We start from the raw sequence: 27,175 nt of genomic DNA, 5'->3' as shown, positions 1-27,175 counted from the left end.
CTCTCTCTCTCTCTCTCTCTCTCTCTCTCTCCTCTTAAAAATGCCTGCTGGGAAAGACAAAATGAGTTAGAGGTCAGGACCCTAGTGAGTGTTCAGAAACGCTGGCTGTGTTCTCGAGGTTTCTAAATCATTTCGTTTCTTCAGGCTTGTTTTTCAAATCTAGATAGATAGTAGAGGTTATATGTTTCTTTATTCTTTCCTTCTTTACCACTCCTATTCTTAAAGCATAGAGGACATAGCTAGAATTCGTGTGAGAGGGGACAAAACTAACAGTAACAATTTTGGTTGTTATTGAGCACTTATTATATACCTGGAACTATATATTTGTTTCTCATTTCATCTTCATAACAATCCTGAGCCTGTAGGAGTTTTTATCCTCATTTTTACAGGTGAGAAAACTGAGAAAGATTCAGTAATTTACTGAAGAATATACAGCTACTAAGAAACAAAGCTAGATTTTGAACCTAGACGCTTCAACTCCAAAGCCCCATGGGAAACACTTAGATTTTAAGTCTTAATAGGGAGGCAGAAGATATGACTGTCAAAATGCTGAGCTGATGTAATGGGATGAAAAATGACGCACAAATTAGAGCAGTCCCTGGACTATCAGTGTGTGGGAACTGCTCTGAGGTCTGCATTAGAACGTGTGGAAGGTCGCACTGTTCAAAACACATGCTTCAGATAGAGCACCTGATAAGCACAGTGTAAAAGAGTGAAATGCTTGGCCTCTCTGACTCCATCTTGTTCAAGCCTGCTTTGTTCTCATGGCTTTCAGTCTAATAGCTCTGCTTAGTCTTGCATATAGACATGTTAATCATTAGAGGAATTCTGCTTGAGGCTTGAGGTTGACAAAAACAGCCCCTTACCAGAAGGTGCCTCACCCGAGGAGATAAGGGAAGTATTATTTATCAAAGATTTGTAGGAACCTGGTGACAGACTAACATCAACTAGGGTTAACAGACTAAGCACAGTCTTCCTCAGACCCCTGCTGGTACCCAGAAGTCTATGGTCATCAATCACCTCTTGCCCCTCCCATTTTCCCTTCCCTTGACATAAAAGAAGCCTGAACTCTGTACTTTCTTAAGATGGAATTGAGGCACCACTGGGTCTCCGAACCTCTCTGTTGGTGGCTTCTCGATCAATAAACCTTTCCTTACTCCAAACTCTGACATTTTGAGTTCTGGCGTTTCAAAGAGTCTGCCACACGGACTTTGGACCAGTAACAACAGCATCAGGTGAGCTTACTAAAGTGAGAATTCTAGGGCTGGAGAATGGTGTGCAGCCTCAACAGACATGATTTCTTAAGAAACTGGGTGAAGTCGTTCAAGAACAGGAGAGGTCTGCAGCAGATATTCTTGTACAGGTCCAGCCCTTTCATACCAGCCCAATCCATACTGAAGGATTCCTGGGAGGGCTGCCCATCAAGCAAAAGGAAACCACAGATGGACAAGACACACTCTCAGAAACTGCAGGCATTTGAAAGGAGAGAAGTGCCAGGTACAGAATAAGAAGATCAAGTTGGAAATAGTACAGGCCTTTTAAACGTCACAGGGTGGCAAAAAATTGGAGATGAAGTCAAAGTCTGCAGGGGCCAGCAGCAGGAATTTTATATGAACTCATAGCCATCTGTGAGATAGACTGCTGAGCAGTGCTAAGAATGCGAATGTGGTCATTTTTCAAACTGGCCTGTCTGACCAGATGCCATGAGCAGGAAAAGACACTTTCCATATGTGTTCATGCCTAAGAGGGTTTTGCAGCAAGTCACGTGAAAAGGTGTTATGAGGTATCCATCCCTTGGAGAATCAGAGCTCCCTAGAGCAGTCAGGGCAGGAGTAACTTATGACAAAGGATCAGGTTTCTTCTGAGACCAGAAGGTCCACTTGAATTCTCACCACTGGGAAAGTAATTAAGGAAGAAGAGAGGGAGGTAAAATCAAATGTCCTTGCAGCAGAAGAATGAAGAGAAGAGCAGGGACTCAGTACAGGGAGGAGACAAGTATGCCTCAGCCCCCGATGTCAGAGCCCAGGGTTCTTTGTGATGACCAGTCACCCTTATCCGCATCTAGTGGGGCAAATTCAGGCACAAACGGGATCCTGAGGCCACTGAGGCACCAACTGCTGGCATCTCATCCACTTCAACCTGTGATGGACAGTTTCAAGAACAAAGCAAGGATTGCCACTCTATCCCACCCCACCCCCAGGAGACAGGAAGCTCACTTTTGTTTTAGTTGTGAGGAAAGACACCTTATGGCAGACGGCACTCCTGAGAGTAAAGCTCAGGGAGGGCAGAGGGAGCTCACCTTCCAGGTGGCAGAAGGCCTACCTCCTTTCCCAGATCTCAAAATGGAAAATTTTCTAGCTATATCTTTCCTTGTTGAATCCTACTTGAGATGTTTGATCCCAAGTTTTAATTGGCCTAGTGGAGCCCATGACTAACAGTCTTGGTGGGGGTGGGACAACTCAAACCTTTCCTGGTAACCACAAAGCCAGGGAGAGTCAGACCTCTGCATCCAAAAGGCCTTCAGAGCTGAGTCACTCTAACCTCACCAGAGAAGAAGGGAGGGGACAGGTTGGCCTCAACACTCAGGTGCCATGAGCAAATAGTATATTGTGTTTACTGTTCCTTTCACTCAACACTCTGAGGGATATTGTGTAACAGACTTGCTGATGTGTTAAATATGTCTGTGGAGGAATACACAGGGTGGGGGGAGGCAGAGATAATTTATGATATTCTCTGTCTTCTGAAGACTAGAACTTTCTTGTTTGAAGTGTGATGGGTGTGAAAATGCAAATTACTGTAAAAGAGATGGGGGTAGGAGGTTGTCAAGGTGGAAGATGGCAGAGATCATAGAAAAGGAGGAAACACAAGCTTGTGACTGGAGAGAGACCCAGAGACAGGGTGTCTGGTGAGAAAAGACAAGCCGCTGACAGAAGAGCTGAGGTGAGGGAGCAGAGATGTTTAAAGGAAATTGTTATGGAGTCATGGGGTGTGAGATAGCATGTAATTCTCTCTTTGCGAAGTCTTCAGTAAAATCTCCATTCATCAGTGCTTTGCAACTTTAGATTTGTTGCGGAGGAACACAAAGTGCTGAGCCCATGGCTGGTCAAACACCCCAGTTGCCTTCAGCAGTTGAGTGTGACATTCTAAAGGATGAGAAAGGTGTGCACGGCTTCACAGTAGGTGGGGGAGAGAGGAGAGAATTAAAAAAGGCCCCACAGAAGGGGTGGCACCAGAGATGGACCTCAAAAGAGGACCAACATTTCTACTACAATTGGGGACAGGAGGGCTTCAAATATGAGAGGCCAAGAGCCAAAGCAGGAAGGTCTGAAAGTGTTTGGTATATTTAGAGAGTGATGATCGTATGCCTGGGGAAAAAGAGCAGGCTGGAGAGAAAACAAAAAGAATGGCTGGAGGAACTATGGCAACATTAAACCTTAGAGCAGGGGTGTCCAAACTGCGGCCCACGGGTCAACTGCGGCCCGCAATCCATTTTTAATTGGCCCGCAGCAAATTCCAAAAATATATTTAGTTTACTTAAATAAACCAGGTGAGGCAATACGTACTTCACCTCGAGTGAGTGGCCCGGCTGTTTGTGTATTTTACCTCATATGGCCCTTAATGAAAAACGTTGAAAAATGTTTGGACACCCCTGCCTTAGAGGCTGTCATTGGATTCTCTGGTATGCAAAACAAGGACTGCCGTGTGCTATTTGCAAGAAGACAGAATATGGAAAGGTATACTATATCCCTGAAAGGAGAGGCTCCCGCCATTCCAAGTAACTGCTCCTTCAAATGATCAGCCCAACCTGGATTGTAAACACTGCATAAAATAAATCACATTACAGCTTCATCTCACTCTGTTTCGGAGGACGCCGCCTGGACTGGACAGCTCTGCTTGTATTTCAGTCCCAGCTGAGAAAAATACTACTACATGGCCCTGCTCACTGACTTGTGGGGTAGACATAACTTCCAGGGTCCTCCACCAACGCTGAACCCACTCATACTCTGGCTGCCTGAGGAGCTCCCACACCCACCTGTAGGCCTCTGCCTGTCTCTGTGGGGCCCCTCCCTTCCTTCTTCTCTCAGTTCTGATTGAACACCCTGTACCCATTTGTCCCAAAGGAGTTCTGAGGACTTCATCATTCGGCCAAGACCAAGTGGATCCCAGAGGGGTCTGGTGGCACTTGTTTTTTTTTCTCTCAGGTCCCCTTAACCTCAAGAAGTAGAGATCATTCCATCAGTTAACAGATACACATTGAACACCTACTTAGGTGTGATATGATACAAAACGAATAAGATACAATACCTGACCTCAGGGATCTCAGAAAGGACTCAGGTGAGAAAGGCATGTAAATAAACATGGACAGTTAGTGTGGTACCTGCTGGGAAGGCGGTAAGGATGGGTTGCTGTGAGAAAACAGATACCTAGCCCAGAGGAAAATGGGGAGGAAAGGAGAGTTTTCCAGAAGAGAGGGCCCACACGCTGAGTCCTGGAAGGAAGAGCAGGAGCTAGCCTAGCGAATGGGGTGAAGGGAAGGAGGGGGCATAGGAGGCATGAGGAGCAGCATATGGATTGGAATGGCCTGGAGACAGAGAGAGAGTCCCTTTGGCAAAGGTAGGTAGTTCAGTGAGGCTTGTGTTCGGGATGAAGAAGTAGACCCCAGGGTGAATCAGGAAAGAACTTACCTGTGCTGCCAGGGAGTAGGGCCTTTATTAAGACAGTGAGGACGGACAGGTGCTTAGTTGCCTACCTATTCCAGGAAAAACAAAACTCCATGCAAGAAATTGTAAACTCTTTTTTTTTTTTGTTTAGATGTGTTAAGAGGTCATTTTTATTGTACACAGGATTCTTATGAATCAATGTGAAAAGCCCAGCAGATAACAAGAATGAAGTTACACACACTACTGAACAATCAGAAACACATTTAAGCTCATTTGTAACTCAATGAATGAAAATAGCTACATACAGCCCTGGTGCTACAGTATGCTACATAGCTACACTGTATGCCCATAGCTACAGTGTCTTCCCTTAGTCCACACAGGCATTCACATGGCACACCCCCAGGGAGGCTTGGTTACCAAGGCTACAGGTGCCCAGAAAATACACGAAGCAGCCATCATGTAACCAGAACAGCGGTGAAAGCACAGGGCAAGGGGGTAGAGGACAGACATTAATCATGACCCTGTTGAGGGTATTGTCATGGGACCCTTCCTTCCCCAGCTCCATTTTCCAGAGAACAGAGCTCAGTAACCACAGCAGGACATCAGGTTCAATTGCAGCTAGTCTTATTTATGGTTTAGAACCATCTCCCTGAAATCAAAAATAAAGTAATTTTAAACTTTACAAATGAGGTGTCTTGCGGGCAGTGGGGACTCCGGGCTGAGCACCCTGCAGGCTCTTCTCCCAGGTGCAGAGCCTCAAGCCATCCCACCTAAAGGCGCTCAGCGCCTCCTCTTCCTGCTCCCCCAGACATCCCTGCGACCTAACACTGCTCTTGCAGGAGCAGCCCCAGGCACACAATTGGGGTGACAGCCAGTCAACACGCCAAAATACTCAAGACTGAGGGAGGCTACAAACCATTTGCCAGGTCTTGAAGCTCCATGGGACGCTTCCGGAGGGGTTAAGTGGATGATCCAGTGTCCTGAAGGGCTGTGCAAAACATACCTGCGACCATGCCCAGGGGGCATTCATCTCTCCCCATTTGTAGTGATGCTGCTGGCATAAGACCCATGGGGAAAGCTTCCACAGCAGCCCAAGGGTAGCTTTAGGACACGTCCCTTTTCATCACTCAGGGCAGGGTGCGGTATGAAGGCAGCACTCTAGTTAGACTGACCATGACCTTGACTTTTGGACCTTCCAGACAGGCCCACGTCAGCATCCTAACTAGGCAACTAGGAGGCCATTCTGGGTTTGCTTGCTCACTGGCCCTAAGTTGTCAGCCCTTTTTGGAAAAGGACAGTGACTCTGGGGTTCCTAGAGCCCCCCCACCACAAATGCAGATGCAAAGAGACAGAAAGTAGTTTTTATTGGTGGGTGTAAAGAGGAGGCACTACCAAGACTCATGAGTGTAGGGCCCGCCATTTGTCCAGGGGCCCACGATTAGGGATGTATTTGACCCCACAGCCATCTGGGATGAGTCGCTTTTTAGCCACCATGTCTTCAAACTCGTCCGCATTAAACTTAGTAAAGCCCCACTTCTTGGAGATGTGGATCTTCTGGCGGCCAGGGAACTTGAACTTGGCCCTGCGTAGAGCCTCAATCACATGTTCCTTGTTCTGCAGCTTGGTGCGGATGGACATGATGACTTGGCCAATGTGGACCCTCGCCACCGTGCCCTGGGGCTTTCCAAAGGCACCCCGCATACCTGTCTGGAGTCTGTCAGCCCCAGCACATGACAACATCTTGTTGATGCGGATGACATGGAAGGGGTGGAGCCGAACTCGGATGTGAAAGCCGTCTTTGCCACAGCTTTTCACCATGTACTTGTTGGCACAAATACGAGCAGCCTCCAGAGCTTCGGAAGACAGCTGTTCATATTCATCTGACACCATGTGGCCACAGAGTGGGAACTCATCCACTTTTGCCTTCTTCCGCCCCAGGTCAAAGATGCGGATCTTGGCATCAGGGACACCTCGACAGAAGCGAGACTTGGGATACGGCTTGTTCTTACAATAACGGTAACATCTGGCCGGGCGACGGCCCATGGCGACACCAGGATCTTCAGTGGCTCACCGAAAGGAAAAGAGGAGAAATTGTAAACTCTTTGACTCAGCATTTAATAATAAATATGCAGTCTTAGTTACCTAAACATTAAATAATTACATAACCAGAAATTTAACATTGGAAAAATAGGGGACAGGGATGACAATTTCCTTAACAGGAAATAGCTATACATTATATGGAAATATAGATGTAAATACCAGAATAGTTCAAATACTTGAAAGGGGTGGTTTCTGGAGAATCAGGACTGGGGAAGAGTGAGAGATGGGACTGCTGTTGCATACTGGCCTTGTACTATTTAACTTTGCAAATAAATTATTTAGAAAGATAATTGTGTTCCTATATTAGTATAAATAAAATTGTTTTTTAAATGTATGTGTGAACTCCAGCTTCACGACTTAATAACTGAGTGACCAAGGGCCAACTCTTCATCCTATCTATGGTTTAGTTTCTTCACCTGTAAAATGGGATAATAACGCCTATCTTCCTGAGTTATTATGAGGACTAAAGGATATATGTAAAGTGAATAGCACTGAGTCTGGAGTTTAGTAGGAACTCAATACTGGCAGGCATTTTCATTTTTAAGAGACAGAAAAGAAGCCTAAAAAGCATGTTTCAGAGGACTTCACACAGGCCTTTTGCATTATATACATTTCTGGTCATTGCAACACAGCTCTTATTTAATAAACGCATGACTGGATTCATAAAGAAAAGAAGAAATTATATCAGAAACCAAAAACTAGTAAAACGTTTCAAAGTCAGGAGGTATACTCATCCTTGAAAAAAATATTTGCAGAAACAAAAAGACAAAATACGGTCCTTTGGCGAATCTATCTGCCTTGGAAAAGAGGTATTTGCGACTGCTATGATTTGCATGCACGTCTAAAGGGTAACCTGGTATTTGATACAGGTGACGGTAACAGATGACATTAACAGATTTACAGAAAAAAGATGGTTTCCCTGCGCCGTCTAGCGACCAGGTTCTAGACTCTTTCACCCCTCAAGCCCTCAGATTTCACAATTGGCTATCAAGGGGTGAAATTAAAAAGATCTCTAAGCCGCCTCCCAAACTCGAAGATTCTGCGACTTCTCGGTAATGTGCTTTTTGCCTTGGACGTGGCAATAAAAACACGAGTCAGGTTTCTCACTAGGCTCCTAACACGGGTGCATTTCCTTAACCTGTCCCTACCTACAACAAAGTATTTCTGAATCAGCTCTTGGATTGGGTCTCGTCACGCTCCGCACCCCACATCGCCCCACAGCGGGAAAACCAAGTGGCCTCTGCCGTAGCCCCCGGAGTGGAAACTACATCTCCCAAGGTGCCCCGGGGCACGGGAAGCCCACTCGGATTGGCCAGGGGTCGGTGACGCTCAGTGTTTTGGCCGGGACGATCACATGTTTCCTTTGTTGTGAGCTGCTGCAGAGACTGCCGGCCCGCGGAGACGCTGGCGCTGGAGGGATCGCTGCGCCGCTGACCGCTAAGGAATCGCAGGGGCGGCCGCCGCTGGCCACTGCTACTGGCCGTTTCCAGCCTTCGCCGAGAGGTACCCGGGGATGACAGCTTCAGGACCGGCCGAAAGGCGAGGAACCCGCCAGAGCCGGGGGCGGAGGGGCGACCGAGGTCACGACCACGGGGATGTCTGCAGGAGGGAAGCCAGCAGCGGCCCGCCTATCTGAGCCAGACGAGGGGGTCTGCGGGGAGACTGCGGCTGGGGCTGCAGGGCCTCTAGGGCCGGGGGTTTCCAGGGCTACCATGGGGGTCTTCAGTCCTGGCTCGATAGCGACAGTCCTTACGGGAGGGCACCCCAGCCTCCCCGCACGGCCGCCCCGGAACCGCGGCGCTGCCCACGCGCCCCGGGGGCGGGTTGGGAGGGGCATGGCCGCTAGGACTGGGGGTAGCAGGTGCCGGTCACCCCCCCGCTGCCGCGGGGGCGGGGGCAGCTGGCTAACCGCCCTGGGGAGACGGGCCCCGCCTGTTGCCGTTGGGCTTCGAAAGGGGAGCTGCTCTTTTGCAGTCGAAGTAAGCACAGAATGCGGAGGCCTCAAATCAAGCCTTCCCTTTCGGTGGGGACGACCGTTGTCTGTCTGGGAGGCCTGACGGGGTAACGGTGGGTACGAGCCAGAGAAGCTCCATTAAAGCGGTTGCGAAATGTGCTCGGCGCTGTCACCTGACCGTTACCCGCCCCCCTCCCGCGAGCCTTTGTTTACCACGGATCGCGGCGGGGCCTGCGCCGGGAACCCGGCCCTGGAGCGGCTGTCCCCGGGGAGCCGGGGCGGGCGGAGGAGCGGGCGTTCCGCCGGCGGAGTCCCCGCCTCACCTCCCCACCTTTCTTCCACTCCGGGCCTCGGGGTCTGACGTTGATTCCTAAAGTCCCCGCCCCTAAATTCTGGACACTCGAGTCGAAGACTGTTAACGCGGCGGGGATTGGGCGCCTGCGGCTTTTTGGGGGTGGGGACAAGGGGGTGAGTTCCGAGTTTTTATTGGCGGCTGTCTTGTCGCTAGGTCGTCCTGCCCAGTCTTCCCCGCCCCCTTGAAGGTGATCTGGAGGACGCGCGGGAGCGGAGACGGCGGCGCGCGCTCCCGCGCGGAAGACTGGCCCCAGGCCGAGCCTCCCGCCGCCCCGCCACCTCCTGTAGAGCTGGGCAGCTCTGTACCCCCAGGGGAGGGCAGCCGCAGCCCGCCGGCCAGGACCCCAAATTAGCCCAGTTAGTGTCGCGTTATCTGCGGGGATGATGGGAAAGAAATCCTCCTTTTGCGAATTTGTTTTTGCAGGTTCTGTAACAAGGTTTAAATAACTAAATAAGGTCTATAACGCCACATTTTAGGGTGCCCTAGTCTGACCCCCGAGGCAGTGACTATTCACAATTAGTTTTGGTGGATTTTAACGATTAATCACGCTCTTGAGCAGCTTTTTAAAATCACCTCTTAGTAGTTGCAGCTACAGACTGTTTAGGTCCACCAGCTGAGATTGATTTTTGTTGGGTACGTAAAATAGAGTGAAAATCTGCCTGCTGTCGACTAAGATGTAAAATTAGACTGCTAAAAAAAAGAAGGACCCAGGATATTCTCCTAAAAATAAAGATTTTATACCCCGGTTTAGATGAGCTGTTCTCATTGTATTAATCCTCGTGGTAATTCAGAATTTGTGAGTGAATTGCAAATGTCTTGTTTTAAAATTATAAATTAAGATGACTAATAAAATCTACAGGATCATTTAAACCATGGTGTGTTGAAGATACGGTTTTCCTTAGGAGGAGATCGTTGAAATAGGGTACTTGAGTTTTGTCAGGTTTTCTTTTCCTGTAAATCTGTAGGAAATTACCCAAAACTTAATGAATTTCTGTAGGAGGCAGATTGATTCCCCACCCCCCCATGTGAAGCAGGAATTGAATATGAACAATTCTCATTGGTTATGCATTTTCGTGTATTTTTTAAATTGAAGTGGAGATGGCTACACTAGGAAGGAGCAGCTTCTGTGATCCCAAACTGCCTGGTCATTCTTGCGTTGGGGTTTTTAACATAGCTAAAGAAGTACAAAATACAAACCTCTAACCTTTTAAAAAAAATAAAACCATCACTCAAAAGCCTGTTTATCCAGACAAAGCCTGTAACTTAGTCTCTAAACAGGAAGAAGAAATAATATTCTGAGTTAGGGCTGACTATCAGCATTAACTTAAACTTTCCTGGCTTTTGTCCAATTTAAGACTAAAATAAAACCTTAATGCTCTTTAAAAAAAAATTTTTTTTGTTTTAACTTCCTTGTTTTCTGCCATTTCGTTAAAACCCAAAGGTCAAGCCTGTGAAAAGTAAATAGTATTTATTAAATAAGTGACTACAGTTATTTTTGTATATACGTGTATCTAGAAATTTGGGACATTCTTTTTCAACAAATATTTAGGTATGGCGTGTATAATGAAAAATGTAAAGAAAATATCCTCATAAGTACAGTATGTGAAAAATACATTCTGTATGATTCGACTTCTGTTGTGACTGAAGCAAAGTATATGGCCGCTTACAACCATTAACATTTTAGAGCCCTTATTCTATTAAAAACAGGATTGCTAAACTTTTTTTTTTTAACTTTTATTTTTTAAGTGTGTTTTTCCAGGACCCATCAGCTCCAAATCGACTAGTTGTTTCGATCTAGTTGTGGAGAGTGCAACTCACAGTGGCCCATGTGGGGATGGAAACAGCAACCTTGTTACCAGTACCAGGCTCTAACCAACTGAGCTATCCTGCTGCCCTAGCACTCCTAAACTTTTATCTTCAGATACCTCTTATTTCTCTTTCTCTCAATCAAAGTCATAATGTATTGACCATTTGAGGTTCTAGTAAAGAAAGGATAATCATTAGTTGCTATAATTCTAGACAAAGAAATTTAAGGTTTTAATTGGTTTCTGGTATCTTAAGTGGGTAAATATGTTCTTGGTGGTTCCATTAGGAAATTAGAATTGTTGAAAATAGCTTGAAGACTAGATTTTAAATATTACATTTGTAAAACTTGGTTCAGGAATCACTGCTCCAAGAGAAACTAAATGGAAAATATAAGTGTGTAAACTTAGAATCTTTAAAAAGTGGTCATTAAATAGAATGGTTCCAATAAATTAGCTTTGAGAAAATCAGGTGAAGATATCTGAAATTTATAAAAACTGTTTGGTTTTATGTAGTACCATGTTAAATATAATTTTCTAGTTATTTTAAAATAATGGATTTACTATATTGCAGTTGTTTTCTGGCTTACTTTTGAGTTAATATGTAACCTCAATGATAAACCTCTTCTTGGTTATTAGTCTTTTTGTTGTCTCTCCTATGTTATTCACTCAAGGTTGAATTTGAGAAAATCAAGTAGTGTAGAGCATTGCATGTGGCAATTCACGACTGCAAGTTGTAGGGGCCATGTGAGTCAAAATGTTGGTTTCCTTTGCTTTCTGGTATGTCTTAGTCTTTATAAGTCCTTCATTAATCTATATTATCTTTAAAGCTGATAGTAAATTCTTTCTTTGTATAGAATTCTCGTTTTATGAAGGAAAAATAAGCTGGGTTGCAGGACAGCTACACTGTAGATCAATTCTGATATCATGTTTCTCCTTTGGACTTTGTACACTGAGCTCCTCTGTCCCTTATCCTTACTACCTATTAGGTTTGTAAGTATTACCTGAAAGCCCTGAAGAAAATGTCCAGGTGAATTGCCTTGCCCTTATGCTCCTTAATGTATAATTCTAGATCAGATCAATCATGAGAGAATTCTTGTACCTGTGTCTTCTGCAAGGGAAACACAGAATTTGAATCTGTTTTGATGTCAGTCTCGGAGTTTTTACTTGGTTCCAGTCTTAGCCAATCCTATAGTCTGAAATTGGATCTGAATGCAATATTTGCAACCCCCGTGCCAGACAGAGACTAAGTTCTCTATAAATGTTTCTTGAATTGACCTGAGCCCCTGTGTTGGCTCAGGATCTTATTATCCATTGGGAAGAAGCACTTACATAGGACCAACAGTCCCCTATTTGACCAAGTTGAAATATTCTTTACCAAGGGTACATATAAATTAGGCTGAATTCTACAAGTCAAGAGACACACAAGATAACATTCATCTCTCAATCATAATAATCAGGGAACAGAGATGTACGTTTGTGTGTATCTGTGGGAACCATCATAGTCTGTAGCTGGGTCTGCACCATCAACCTTTGAATTGGCCTAACTTGTTAAGAATTTGAGTGCTATTTATAGATATATGCCAGAAACCAGAACCACTTGTGTTTAAATACTATTGCTATTCTGTGCACAGTTCAAGGTGCTTGTATTTTCTCTTAAGCATTCCTCTCCATCTCAGCCACCAAAAAAAGGGGGAATTTTGCTGAATTAGTTGGTTTCTACAGGTACTAAGTGTATATAAAGTTCAAGGAAGCAGAAGAAATGCATTTATATATTAAAACATTAAAAAATTATTTGATAAACTTGGAGATTCTATATGGATAATCTAGATAACTGTGGTTTAAAAATGAAAATTTTTTTTCCTGAATTACCCAGAATACTTGAGATTTTCTGCAATTGATTCCATAGTCATATAATACATAATGACTAAACTGTTTGCTTTTGGTAATTTGATAGGCCCACTCAGAATTATTTAATGGCTCCAAACTCAGATGAAATATTAATTACCAGACACTCTTCAAATATCCCAATTTACAATTACCACAGGATATATTTTCTCATCTCAATGCCACCATTAGTTTGCTGTGTTGACATGAATATTTGTTTACTCATCTTTCACTCAAGAAACTTCACTGCAGGGTAAAATTGTCAAGTAAAGAAGTTGATAAATAATGAAACTATTAATAATTTATATGTAAAATAGCATACAATTATTAATTTGCTTTAAGGAATTATTCAGTAATGATAGTCTATGCAAAAGTAAACTTTCAGTCAGAAGCTGAAATCTACTACAAGCTTTTTTTCAACATGTTAGTAAATGCCAACACTACATGAAGTGATTTGTGTCTGATTTACATGTTGCTGTTCTCCATTTATTTTAGGTGTGGAAATTAACACAGATATTTTGAGGCTTTGATCAAGCAAATGCTAAAAAGGTATTTAATATTCATAAACTATCTAAACATTGTTACTAGAGAATCTAAACCATTTTCCTTTCTTTAACGAGGGGTCACTTAGGCCAGTCAGAGTCACAGAACAATTCTAGCCGCAAGATCATAAAGGAAGGCAGTGTCACAGTCATTTCCATTACCGAGTAAAGCATTTACCCACTTCTTTCTACTCCATGATATCCTCAGGCCCTCTTTTACACTTTTCTGTAGTCTTAGCGACACTAAAATAAGTTACCTCCACTCATTTTTCTGGGACATAGGCCAAAATTTTAAATCCACTTAGCAATCAGAAACTAGGCCTACCACATTTATGAGTTCTGCAATTGGAAATAAACCCTAGAGTATCCTTAACTAGAAGAATCTTTCTGTTATGTCTTCCTTTCAAGTGACTGTGCAGCTCTAGAAATACAGCTCTGGAAGAAATGAGGGAGAAAAAGAGATACTACCTTTTCTAGACAAATCATGTGACTTCATCCGTCAGTCATTGACAAGGCAGTCTGATCATCCTTTCATCCACAGACTTATACTGATACAACTTTCAGTAATTATATTTCCTTGGAACAAACATTTTCCTCTTGTTTTGTCCAGAGATGTCTACTTAGTTGCTTACTTTTTCCATTACTAGTTAAAATACTTCACTTGTGTAAAATGGGAAAACAAAGGCAAATAAATTACATCTGGAAGCCCAAAAGATAAACTTTGAAATGCATCTCATATTTCTTAGACCCTCCTGTACAAATCGCTTACCCATGCATCAACAGGAAGAGTTTATATTTCATGCTGTTGTGGAGACTGGTTAATGGGAGAGTTCTCAGAAAGTCCAGAGAAAGTGAGGGATGTCCAAAAAGCCAGGCCAAAGCCACTTGGAAGTAAACAGCCCAGATCTAAGAGATAGTCTGTCTTATTAACAAAGCAGTAAATAAATACGAGTTTCTTGTTGCTGTTGAATACATGGTAATAGCAGGTGATTTTATAATTGTTCTAATCCAGGATTTTCAGTTTTACACTGTATAAAACCAGTGAAAGACCTCTTGTCAGTCAATAATTAAAGAATCAGCTATGAGAATAAGGGGCAGAAAATAGCATAAAAAGACAGACCCTTAACTCCTATAAAGTTTTAATCAGCTTCATATTAACCCTTAAGTCATTCAATATGCTATCCCCAATTTATCAGATACAGTAAGATACCAGATAACAAATACCTGATACTGTAAAATTACTGGATACAGAAAAGAATGTCGTTTTGTTTTCTTACTTGTCCCTTTTAACCAAAGGAAAATTTTTAGTTCTTGCAGTATGTTACCTTGTTTTGCATTCTGAATACATTTTCACTTAAACATTGAGAAAGAAAAATATATGGAAGCAGAAGGCTCAAGATTTTTGTTAATACCAGTAATTCTATCATGAGTCAAAAACAATAGTTTCTGTGAATATTTTTATAAACCTGAAATGCAATAAGAATTTAAATAAGCTAATTTGAAGATTAAGGTTTTGATTTGGGAATCTGACATATCTAATTCAACTATAATTTGAATTTAGATTAGTAAAGCATTAAGATTGAAATATGAGTTATATTCCATATCACCAATTTGTTTACCATAATTAAATCACTTGTGATAATACGTTTTGAACTTTTTGCAGTTTCAACAACAAAAAAAATTGACATTCAGACACAATAGTGATCTCTCTTCTAGAGAGGATAGGTTTCTGTGTATTGAACTATTACTGAGGTAACTTCAGATTAAAAGCATATTTGATATAAATGCTACTGCCCACGTATAGGAACTTGGAATTCAGAAGTGACTATATGTGTTATAAATGAATGTTAACCCATGGGCACGTGCTTGTGGACATGCACATACGTGCATTGTCAGCTACAACCCAAGGAACTGAATGACCTACAAATGAGGCAAACTTGAACTCTCTAAGTAATCAGGAAAATCTTAAAATACATGGGAAGAACCCCCCCGTTTTGTTTTGGGTTATTTTTTGGTTAATCTTAATACATTTTAAAACTAATAATAAAATATTTTAAGCTCAGATGTAATTTTATTCATTTAGGTATTAAAATTAACAAAATGAAGCTTTTATTTGTTCTCAGGCAAACCTGTCACTTAAAACTTCCAACTGTCTTTAGATAACAGTTCAAAATCTAGCTTACTTGGACCGTAACACATGTAGACAAATATTCCCTCAAATTTAAGATAATTTTACTGACTACATATCTGGTAGTTACTACTTGGTTGACGTTGCTCCAGAAATCAGCCATTCATAAGCATTCTCTTGGGTTTGTTTTTCCTTTTGTATGTGTTCGTTTAAATAGGCCTCCTATATGAGCTTCCTCTGCCATAACTGTCTCATTACATTACAAACCTTTGTTACACATTTAGAAAATAAATTCTCTGTATATATTTGTATACTTGGAATTTTCTGTTTGTTTTTCTTAACTTAGAAGTGAGGGTATAGTTTCTCCCTATCAGTCTTTCACTTACTTTGTAAATAGTTCCTGCCTATTTAGAAAAATCTGTCTTAATCTTGTATATGAAGTCCTAACGCTGTAAAACCAACTTTTTTGTTAATTATAGCAACAACCTCTTAGGGTTGTTAGGAGGATTAAACTAAATAATCCATATGAAGAACTTAGTAAGTGCCAGACTTACATGGTAAGCAGTCCAACAAAAAGATTGATGTTGTTCTGTTTTGTTTTTTAGTGCATATAAGGAAATAGAGCTTCCCCAGTTTGCGTCAAACTAGTAGATACACAATTATTACACAGATTTGGCTCTTCATAACTCCTAAGCCTCACATGGTAGATTTCCAAGAACTTCCTCAGGTTTTGCCAGAATTCTTAGAGTGGACCAAAATGACCATTCTTCAGTCATTTTAGGATTTTAAAAATCAGTCTACATGCCCTCAGCAGGGATTTCCCTATGAACATACTGCCTCTGAATCCTCACCTAGTGATCCCAGATAAAAGTAGTATTTCTTTTACTTTATTCCATTTGACTGATAAAATTCTTGAATTATTTTTGACTCTACAAAATTGGGGGATGGAAAGAGGAATGGAAGAGAAAAAGATTCTGTACAGAATACAAGCATTTATGTGTCCTTCAGATGTTGTTACAGCCAGGTACTTTTCCCTAAACAATTAGAATCGCCTGGTGTACATCTGCTCAGGAAAAAGCCTATCACCTAGACTTCAGGAAAAGGAAATGCCAATTTATATGAAGAAGCAAAAAACATTTACTAGCAGCTTCAGTGGGAATTGTGCTATCCATACCAATGTGGCAGTGTATTGTCTATGTTGCCTTATGTTGTTATTTATCTTTTTGTGAATATGCTTTGTCTCAACCATATATATGTATTTTTTTAAAACCCTCAAGAGCTGTATCTTTAATCTCTAAACCATAGGTCTAGCACAGTGTCATGGCAATAACTGACACACAGTAAGTATTTGTTGGTGATGAGAGTGATGGAAGTGACAGCATTAAGTAAATTCAATGAGGGAATTGATGGAAGTTGGCCATATCTAGTGAATATTGGAACTAGGAAATCTGGGTCATTAGGGTGATTGAAAAAAGGAGGACAAAGATAATAAATATGACTGAAAAAGAGGAGTATATATATATATATAATAGAATGAGTTACTCCTTGATTTTGATACTTCATATTTTCTTGCCTACTATGTCACATAAGGACTTAAAAAACTTATTGTGTGATAGGGTATACAAAATAGTCTTAAATTAAGATTGTTGACTCTCAAGTTTCAATTTTATGTGTAGCTTGTGAATGGAGGATGGCGTTCCGTTTTGGGGTTAAAAATTTTGTTCTTGAGCCTTCTTTTTTAAATGATATCTTACTTTATTTTTTGAAACTGGTATATATTTTATTTTTTTATCTTTAAATTTATTTTTCAATTACAATTGACAGACAATATTATATTAGTTTCAGGTGTACAACATAGTGGTTAGACATTTATATACCTTATGAAGTTAAGTCTAGTACCCATCTGTCGCCATACATAGTTGTGACAATATTATTGACTATATTCCCTATGCTGTCCTTTACATCCCTGTGACTATTTTTATAACTGGCAATTCATATTTCTTAATCTCTTTCTCCTTTTCCACCTATCTCCCTAACCCCCCTCCCATCTGACCACCATCAACTTGTTCTCTGTATCTGTAACTTTGCTTCTTCTCTGTGTGTTTGTTTATTTTGTTTTCTCAGATTCCACATATAAGTGAGATCCTATGGTATTTGTCTTTCTCTGTCTGACTTATTTCACTTAGAATAATACCTTTTAGGTCCATCATGTTGTTGCAAATAGTAAGATTTCATTCTTTTTATGATTCATTAGTATTCCATTGTATATATGTACCACATTGTCTATTCATGGACACTTAGGCTCCTTCCATATCTTGGCTATTGTAAATAATGCTGCAATAAGTATAAGGGTGCATATCTCTTTTCAAAGTAGAGTTTTGGATTTCTTCAGATAAATACCCAGAAGTATAATTGCTGGGTCATATGGTAGTTCTATTTTTAATTTTTTGAGGAACCTCCATACTGTTTTCCATAACGTTAAGCTACCTTCTTCATGCTACCATAGTTAGGCCTGGATGTCTGACTGTTGGACTATTTCAGGAAGAAGCCTGGGACCTTTAGAAGTGATTGTGTATAAGATTCTGTGGGCATGCGAATAGATGAGAGTTAATCTGAGTGCTCTCAAACCAATTACAAATGCATTTTGGATCACATGTCAACTTACGGAGATGTGAAAAGAGAATAGGAGAAGAACCATCTTAAAAAAATCAAAAGTTTAAGGAATTGATAGCTATGGCCCAGTGCCTCAATCCGTTAGTTAACCTATTCACAGTCACTTCTGAGGGATGTTTAGGGATGTTTCTTATTAGTGAAAGAGAGTAGGATATAGATAACATGCATTTTAAAACGAAAAATGAAGTATTACATACTTATAGTGGAAATTTGGGGGGAAATAGAAAAAACAAGATAAATAGATCACTTAAAATTTTGGCATACTCATATGTGCTTCCTTTTTTTCCTATCTCTAGATGCATTGATAAATAAATTTTTCTGTTTTCTTAGCGTATGTTTTATGGTCTGCTTTTCACTTACTATCTGGTTCTTACTTCTCCATGTCATTAAATAGTCTTCATAATTTTTAATGGCTGCATAGACTGTGTCCCATTCTTAAGATGTGCTATGTTAGATAATGCCTTATTGTAGGGCATTTAGGTTGTGTTAAGTATTTTTATTAAAACAGCAGTGAACATCTCAATAGATAAATCTTTCTACGTATCCTGATTAATTATTTCATTAGGAGAGACTGCTAGAAAGGAACTTACTGGTCAAACAGTATTCATATTTTTAAAGGCTATTGATAGGTATAGCTAAATTCCTCTCTAACAACACTATATTAAGATGATAAACACTTAAATTAGGATTCTGAATGTAGTCAGATTCTGTGTCTTACGGAATTCTGACTTTAGTCAGTAGATGAAACCCAGCTATGCAAAAGGGAAGACAAAGTTATTAGTAATTCACAAAGCACATAGTAGTCTTTCAGCTGAGGGGAGGAGAGGGGAGTTGTGGTGTATTGCAAATTACACCACAATTATTACTAATTGTGCAAATGCAATTTTTAGTAAAAGGAAATAGTGCTTCGTACCCTATATGAAATATATTAATGATGTGATTTTTGGTATAATGTTACATCAAAATAAAATACTGAATTTTTTACATATTGAAATGTTTTCACTTTTTCTTAACTTTTAGCCACATAAAGAAGATCCCTAGTGGTCATTTCTCAGCAATTATATAGTCAACTGATGTAACAATGGTCCTAATACTGGGACGAAGACTAAACAGAGAGGATCTCGGGGTGCGTGATTCCCCAGCAATTAAGCGTAAAGTTTTTGAGATGGACCCAAAATCTCTGACAGGCCACGAGTTTTTTGACTTCTCCTCAGGATCATCCCATGCTGAAAACATACTCCAGATATTTAATGAATTCCGAGATAGCCGCTTGTTCACAGATGTTATCATTTGTGTGGAAGGAAAAGAATTTCCTTGCCATAGAGCTGTTCTCTCAGCTTGTAGTAGCTACTTTAGAGCTATGTTTTGTAATGACCACAGGGAAAGCCGAGAAATGTTGGTTGAAATCAACGGTATTTTAGCTGAAGCTATGGAATGTTTCCTGCAGTATGTTTATACTGGAAAGGTGAAGATTACTACAGAGAACGTACAATATCTCTTTGAAACCTCCAGCCTCTTTCAGATCAGTGTTCTCCGTGATGCATGTGCCAAGTTCTTGGAGGAGCAACTTGATCCTTGTAATTGCTTAGGAATCCAGCGCTTTGCTGATACCCATTCACTCAAAACACTCTTCACAAAATGCAAGACTTTTGCATTACAGACCTTTGAGGATGTGTCTCAGCATGAAGAATTTCTTGAGCTTGACAAAGACGAACTTATTGATTATATTTGTAGTGACGAACTTGTTATTGGTAAAGAGGAGATGGTTTTTGAAGCCGTCATGCGTTGGGTCTATCGTGCTGTTGATCTGAGAAGACCACTGTTACATGAGCTCCTGACACATGTGAGACTTCCTCTGTTGCATCCCAACTACTTCGTTCAAACAGTTGAGGTGGACCAATTGATCCAGAATTCTCCTGAGTGTTATCAGTTGTTGCATGAAGCAAGACGGTACCACATACTTGGGAATGAAATGATGTCCCCAAGGACCAGGCCACGAAGGTGAGAAGACTGTTGACCAATTTAAACCTGTTGAATGCAATCTCACTGTAGTTATTTACATGTGTTCTTTACATGGGGATTTATATCATTTAAAATTTGGATTATGTGAATTGTTAGAATGTCTCCCATTGAAAACTAGATTCAACAATAGCATTTTTGGTTATTGTTGTTCTGAGCTATCAGAGGGTATTGTAAAGGGTCTTTGCAGTTGCATGTCTCAACATATTTCTACTAGTTTCTCGTAACCTTTGTAGGGTCCCAAAATATTCCACTTTTCTTTCCAGAGGGTCTTTGTATATAAAGTAGCTACAGGCCTTAGTAGCCTCTTTTGGACTACCTCTACTTCTAAAAAACAATATGCACATTCACATGCTAACCTTTTTCCTAACAGACAACATGAAATACAGAAGTAAAGTAAGTAAGCTAGTATACATTAAGTGGATTCTCAGATGTAAAACCCAAGCCTCAGATCTTTTCTCCTTGCCACAGTTATTATATTTAATGTCAATCTCAATTTTTTAATTTTTTTTCTGATTATAAAAATTACATCATTATACAGAATTTGGAAAATGTATGTTAAAGGATAGGAATGCAATGAAGTATTTACTATATTTGTATCTTACAATGGGTTGCTTCTGTGAAATACCTATAGCTTTTTAACTCAAACTATAGAAATATAACTCCATGCCTTAATAATAGAAGGAATAATATTAAACATAAAGTCAGCCTTCCATATCCGTGGATGTGAAATCCAACTGCAGATTGAAAATATTTGGGGGGCAGGAGGGCACGGAATCCCAGGGAGTTCCAAAAAGCAAAATTTGAATTTGCCACACACCAAACGCTACACTGAAGACAAGCTAATGAAGTGATGTGTAAGCAAATACAGGTTATGTGCAAACACTGTACCATTTTATGTAAAGGGCCTGAGCATCCATGGATTTGGTATCCGCGGGTGTCCTGGAACCTATCTCCCGTGGATACCAAGGGACGACTGTCCTTTACTGTGATAAATGAGAAATGACTACTATGAAAAATACTAAAGAATTTTTTAATACTTTTCTAATAAAGCTAAGGTTGGGATTTTTTGTGTGTGTGATAAAAAACGCATACAAATTTCTATCTTAACCATATTTAAGTTACCATTCAAGAGTATTAAATAGATTCACATTATTGTATAACTATTGTTTAATTTTATTTTCCAATGCCAGCTCTGCTTTTCCTGTGAAATTTACTATAGCATAACTCTCAAACTACATTTTTAACTTTGATCTTGATTAATACTGTTTCAAGCGAGATTAAAATTCAGCATATTGTAAGATGGCATGTCTAAAATCTACAACTTTGGATATAACAAGATTTAATCTATTTTTTCAGATGTAAAATGAGAATGATGATAAACAATGCTTACTTTACAGGTTTTGTCATTGAAACTTAAATGCAGTAATCCTTTTGGTACTCACCATAGAAAATGGTGCATAGAAAGTGCTTAAAAATTATTAGCTATTTATTATTAGTTATTTATTAATACATGTATAGTGTAGGTCTGATCCACTTTAAGAAAACTCCTAGTACTCAACAGTCTGAAATTATTATAAATTAGATACACTAATGACTATTTTTACCAAAAAAATTAATGTCATTCTGTATTAGGGCTAGAGTACATTTTTTTCTTCAAAGTCAGCTACTTACGTCCATTATAGCTCAAAAGTGGAAAAAAATCAGCTGACTTTAGTTTTTAAAAAGCAATTGTTTTCTAGGGAAGAAATATAAAATATTTTACTCTTAGTCTTTTAACAATGGACAAAAAACAAATAATTTTATTCTATAAACTGATTTTTTTTTTAAGTTCCTTTTCTCTTTTAAGGACTGTTAATAGACTAGGGCTGAGCTTAAGAATGTGGAGAGACCAAGGTTCTTAATGTATTAAGGAAGCTACACAGCTTTGGGGCTATTCCAGAACTCTTCTGGATCTACAGTATCTCTTCAAAAGGAAAAGCATGCATTTTTTCCAAACAGAGTCCCCTTGTAGCAGAAGAATGTTTTGGGGGTCAAATAGGGCTAATAATATCTATCCTGCATAGCTCATAGTATTAGAATAGGGACCAAAGGATATATGTTGCAATATCAACATGAGCCATTTATTATTAATATTATTTGTAAAGACGTGACCTGAATGAAATCAGATTGTAGCCTAAGGGTAACTAGGTTAGATAATAAATTTTCCTGACTTAGTGATTTGATTTACAAAAATTTATTTTACATCCAGTTTTTAAGGGAGCCAATCCATTCCGTACAGTGAAACACATCTAAATATAAGATTGCCATATCACCTTTCTTTAGGAGGCAAGTAGGAAAAAACCAAAAAACCAAACTATAGTTTGTATTGAATTTGCAGACTATTAGAAATGTAATTGCAGATAGTTATTTTATGTAGGCATTATGTGAGGAGTGTAAAGAGGAATCCTTTATTTTACAACTCTGACATCAACTTCTGCCCTTTATATTCTGTCTTTCACTTATTTATTACTGCATGTTAGTACCAATCACTAGGAATTTCATTATCTGAACAATGTGTATTATTTGTACAGGTTCTCATCTTTCTGAAAAACTCCAAACTTCTTTGAAAAAGGAGTGATGTCTCCACTTCTTCAACTGCAGTTCACTCCTCTGACTTCTGCTCCAGGCACTCTACTGAAACTCCTCCCAATCAGGTCATCACTGACCTTCTGTTTATTATTTGTTAGACATCTCTTTTCAGTCTTTATCCCGCTTGATCTCTCGTTAGGATTTCACATTATTAATTGCTTTAATCCCTCTTGAAACTTTCCTTGAGCTTACATAGTACCACTTTCCTCAGGGTCCTCTTACTTCTCCAGCTGCTCTTTTTCAGTTTGGTGGTTCTAGATCTAGTCTTGGAAATGTTGGTAGTCCCTTTGGTCCACATCTCTTTATCTTCCCTTATGTACTTTCCTAGGTGATCTCATCTGTTCTCATTGTTTTAATTACCATGCCTGCTATTGGCTATCAAACCTATATTTCCAGCCTGGGCTTTTCTCATTCGTTCATTCAGCCAATGTTAAAATGATATATATATATATATATATATATGTATTTTTTTCCTTAAAGACCCACCTTTAAAAAAATAACATAGGCAAAATAACATCACATTTAAAGTTAATAATAATTCTCTATTATCTAATACCCAAGCCATATTCAAATTTCCCCTATTTTTTCCAAACTGTTCTTATAATGAAACTGGCGCCAATCCAGGATCACTCATTGCATCTGGTTATTTCCACGAAGGCTCTTTTATTCCGGAACAATTTCTTCTTCATGATTCTGACTTGTTGATGGTAAAGTTGTCCAGAAAAAGATACTACACCTTCTGTATTAGTCTGGTTGCTTCCTTATGGTGTCACGGAGCTCTGTTTCCTGGAAACTGTAAGTTGACTCTGCAAGCTTCAGCTTAGTGGAGACCAGTTAAATATTTTTTACTAGAATTCACCCTAGGTAACGCGTCACACTAGGAGACACAGTATATCTGGTTGTCTTCCCATTAGCAACTCAAAGATTAACTCCGGATTACGGTAATGACAGTCTCATCCCACCACTGAACAGTTAGGCTATACTCCTCACAGCAGCCAGTAATTCTTTACTGTTTATCCATACCAAGTATTCTCCAGGGCTCAACCCATACTGGATATTCTACCTGTATATACCCACATGTCTCTTAAAGGACAGAGGAAACCCCAAGATGCATCCAAGAGCATGAAAATTTTGATAATCTGCAAAGTTTACAACTGCATTGCCAGTTGTAAACCATTGGGTGCATGAAGAGAAAACAGTGGAGACCAATCACAGAAGGAATAAAGCTTAGGAATAATGGTTGTATTTTTATTAACCTATATTATGTAACTTTAAATCTCTGTACCAATATATAAGACTATTTTTAATAAACACCAAGTGCAAGCATCATGTGTCTAGAGCACTGGCTTCAGAATCCACAGGCCTGGATTAGAATCTGGCTCTACACAAGTAGCTAATTCCATGACCTTGGGCAAGGCAGTTAACTTGTCTACGTATCAGTTTCTCGTCTGTAAAATTAGTATAATACTACCTACCTTGTAAGATTGTTATGAGGATTGGAGATACCATATGAAAAAATGCGTAACCTCGCATTTGACACAAAAATGCTTAATAAAAATTGCTGGTTTCGTGAAGAAAATAATCAAAACACATTTTAAATTTATGCTATACTTTTATAGAATAGGAAATGTGGTGTGAGAGGTAGCAATGCTTGCTGTCAAACATTTTATTTTAAGCGTAAATTGTTCGTATATGGAAAAAGATTAACGTTCTTTGCCACACTCCATTGAGCAATAGAAATGACTAAGATTTAAAAGCTACTACTTCTTGTCAAGTAATCAGTTACTGTATAATGAATATAGGAACATAATTTGCATAATGAGAACAAGGTTCAACTTTCTGTTAGAAACCAGTAGAGGAAACTAAGACAAAGATTTTTTTGTTGTTGTTGTTGTTTTGTTTTGTTTTTTTTTGTTTTTTTAAATTTTATTTTTACATCCCTCACACCGTGAACCCCCCTCCCCCCATCCACCACCACCCCGACCTCACACCGAGCCATCACATTATACACATAAAATTATAGTTGGCATTCATTAATGTCCAGCCTCTGGTGTACAATGCCATGACCAGGCATCCACAGCATCCCTGAGGTGGTCTCCCAAACAGGACACATGTCCATCGGACACCCAACAAAATCCCCAAACACTATTGAATAAGTTCCCCAAAGTAATTCTCAAAAAACCCTGAGGCCATCCTTTGGTCACCAGCCGCCCCCCAATCCCTTCACCCTTCCCCCTATCCCCAACCCCCTCCCCCCCCCACAAAGATTTTTTTAAACAAATAGTATTTTAACATTATTTAATAAATGGCTTTATTTCTTATTTTATAGGTGATAAAACAGGCACAGATAAGTGAACCAACTTGTTCTTGGTCACAGAGTGTCTAAGTGACAGAGCCAGGGTTAAAATTCAGTGTTCTGAATTTTTCTTCCACTCCCTCTTACAAATGTTATTCTACTATATTATAGGATGCATGTTTCCCCTTTTTATGCATGTTAATTCATTGTTAATATTTTGAACTTAAACATTTTTACATAAAAGTATACATTGTAAGTCTCCTCTACCTAACCCATGGTATATCAGTTCTTCCCAAAGGATACCTCTGTTACAGATTTTTGAACTCTTTTAAGAAATATTCTTTGCATATAGAGGTGTGTGTGTGTGTGTGTGTGTGTGTGTGTGTGTACATTCCTTCCTACTTTGGTTTATACAAATGGTAGGGTACTACACTCACAGTTTTGCATCTTGTTATCACTTAAAACTATCTATTTTTTATGTTTTATCATGGACATTTTCAAATTCATTCTTTTTTAAAACCTGAATACAGTGTTTCCCTGAAAATAAGACCTAGCCCAACCATCAGCTCTAATGCGCCTTTTGGAGCAAAAATTAATATAAGACCTGGTCTTATTTTACTATAATATAAGACCAGGTATAATATAATATAATACCCGGTATAATATAATACCGGGTCTCATATTAATTTTTGCTCCAAAAGACACATTAGAGCTGACAGTCTAGCTAGATCTTATTTTTGGGAAAACACAGTAGTACCCCATTTATGGATATCGTAATTTATTTGATTCATCTCTTAATTATGGACATTTATTTAAGTTGTTTCTCTATTTTTGGCATTGCAGACAGTGCTCAGTGAATATTCTTGTACATATGTCTGCATACATACACTGATAATTTATAGCATTAATTACTAAAAGGGGAATTGCTCAAAGGATACATACATTTTTAATTTTGGTAGATACTGTATAAAATTGTCTTCCAATCTGTATTTCAACCAAGGAATTATTTCTTCTCTTAAGGGGTTAAAGTCTCATATTTTTATTTCACTCCATTATTTTGGATTGATATCTTAGTTTTCAGATACATTTGAGCCTTGGAACGGTGACTAGACTCCACCACTAACATCTCTCCCTTCTGCATTCCAGCTTCCACAATATGGGAACACACTACTTTTCCTATTGTGTTTTTTAAATATATTCAGTTAATATTTTCATTAGCCAGGGTCACCTTTCGACCCCTTTTTGTTGATGGAAATTAGTTTGGCAATTAACCTGTCTCTGGTGTATTTGGCATTAATAATAAGTGGGTTTGTTATTTCGTCCAGTAAATTCTGTATTTCATCTTTTGAGATTCTTAACTGAACCCGATAATTAATATACATTTTGTTGATTTGATTTAGAATGTCTTGTGGATTTATAATTATTTTACCTTTCATATAAATCAAAGAATGTGATCTGTTACTTTGATCTTTTCTTAACCTTATGATAAAAGATGATGATTTTTTAAAAAAATATTTACCACTGTAAAAAAAGGATAATTTGGTTAGCATACTTCCCTAGGAACAAATGTTGAGACTTAGCACTAAAGCAGCAAATATTTGTTATTTCATCACAGCAGAAAATCAGACTTTTCACTTTAAAGGACTAGTAAAGTAAAGTAACATTCACTTTAAGTATGGAGTGTATGAGTATCCAGAATTTTATTTACCCTATGCTATCATCTTGACTGCCTTTTTATTCTACTTGTCATTATCAGCTGGAGTAACTTCCTTCCTTTAAGACAATCAGCTCAGCCTGAGATAAGTATTTTTCCAAGATCAAGATATAAAAATATACCTGAAATACAGGTAAAAATACACCTGAAATCTATGTAATTTTACTAACAATCGTTACCACAATCAATTAAAAAAAGATATAAAAAAAACTTTTATTGGATTAACAGTCTCTAATGAGAACACCAGACTTCTCTCTAATTAATTTAAAAGCCATTTGGCTGCAAATAGGACCTTCAGTACAGGTAAAACTACTACTAGTTTGCCGCTCCTTTCAGATAAATGCAAATTCCAGTAGACATTGAAATGATCCTTTGTTTAGTGGGACTAAATGTTTTAGCCATTAACTTTTTGT

At 39.4% G+C, this 27,175-nt stretch overlaps 2 protein-coding genes across 9 annotated transcripts in view; one reads left to right on the top strand and one right to left on the bottom strand.

The window, feature by feature from the left end:
* Positions 1–6,012: 6,012 nt before the first annotated feature.
* On the bottom strand, positions 6,013–7,910 carry LOC308509610 (large ribosomal subunit protein uL16). Its single transcript, XM_081077834.1, has one exon. It carries the CDS (start codon positions 6,702–6,704, stop codon positions 6,060–6,062), a length of 645 nt encoding a protein of 214 aa, XP_080933960.1. The 5' UTR covers positions 6,705–7,910; the 3' UTR covers positions 6,013–6,059.
* A 190-nt stretch (positions 7,911–8,100) lies between these two features.
* KLHL24 (kelch like family member 24) overlaps positions 8,101–27,175 on the top strand; it is a 36,441-nt gene continuing 17,366 nt past the window's right edge. The window contains exons 1-4 of one of the 8 annotated variants that reach the window (XM_081077761.1): positions 8,127–8,264; positions 9,224–9,426; positions 13,255–13,308; positions 19,123–20,103. In XM_081077761.1, the coding sequence (XP_080933887.1) occupies positions 19,184–20,103 (920 nt within the window). In that variant the 5' untranslated portion in view covers positions 8,127–8,264; positions 9,224–9,426; positions 13,255–13,308; positions 19,123–19,183. Of the gene's footprint in view, positions 8,301–9,223; positions 9,427–10,829; positions 11,903–13,167; positions 13,309–19,122; positions 20,104–22,694; positions 22,818–27,175 lie in introns of those variants that run through there. The other 7 variants (XM_081077765.1, XM_081077758.1, XM_081077759.1 and 4 more) reach the window with 7 other exon arrangements.

The sequence above is a fragment of the Rhinolophus hipposideros genome (assembly GCF_964194185.1).
Source record: "Rhinolophus hipposideros genome assembly, chromosome: 2".
Taxonomy (NCBI): Eukaryota; Metazoa; Chordata; class Mammalia; order Chiroptera; family Rhinolophidae; genus Rhinolophus; species Rhinolophus hipposideros.
The sequence above is the reverse complement of the archived record's forward strand: the minus strand, read 5'-3'. Positions and strand labels throughout refer to the sequence as shown.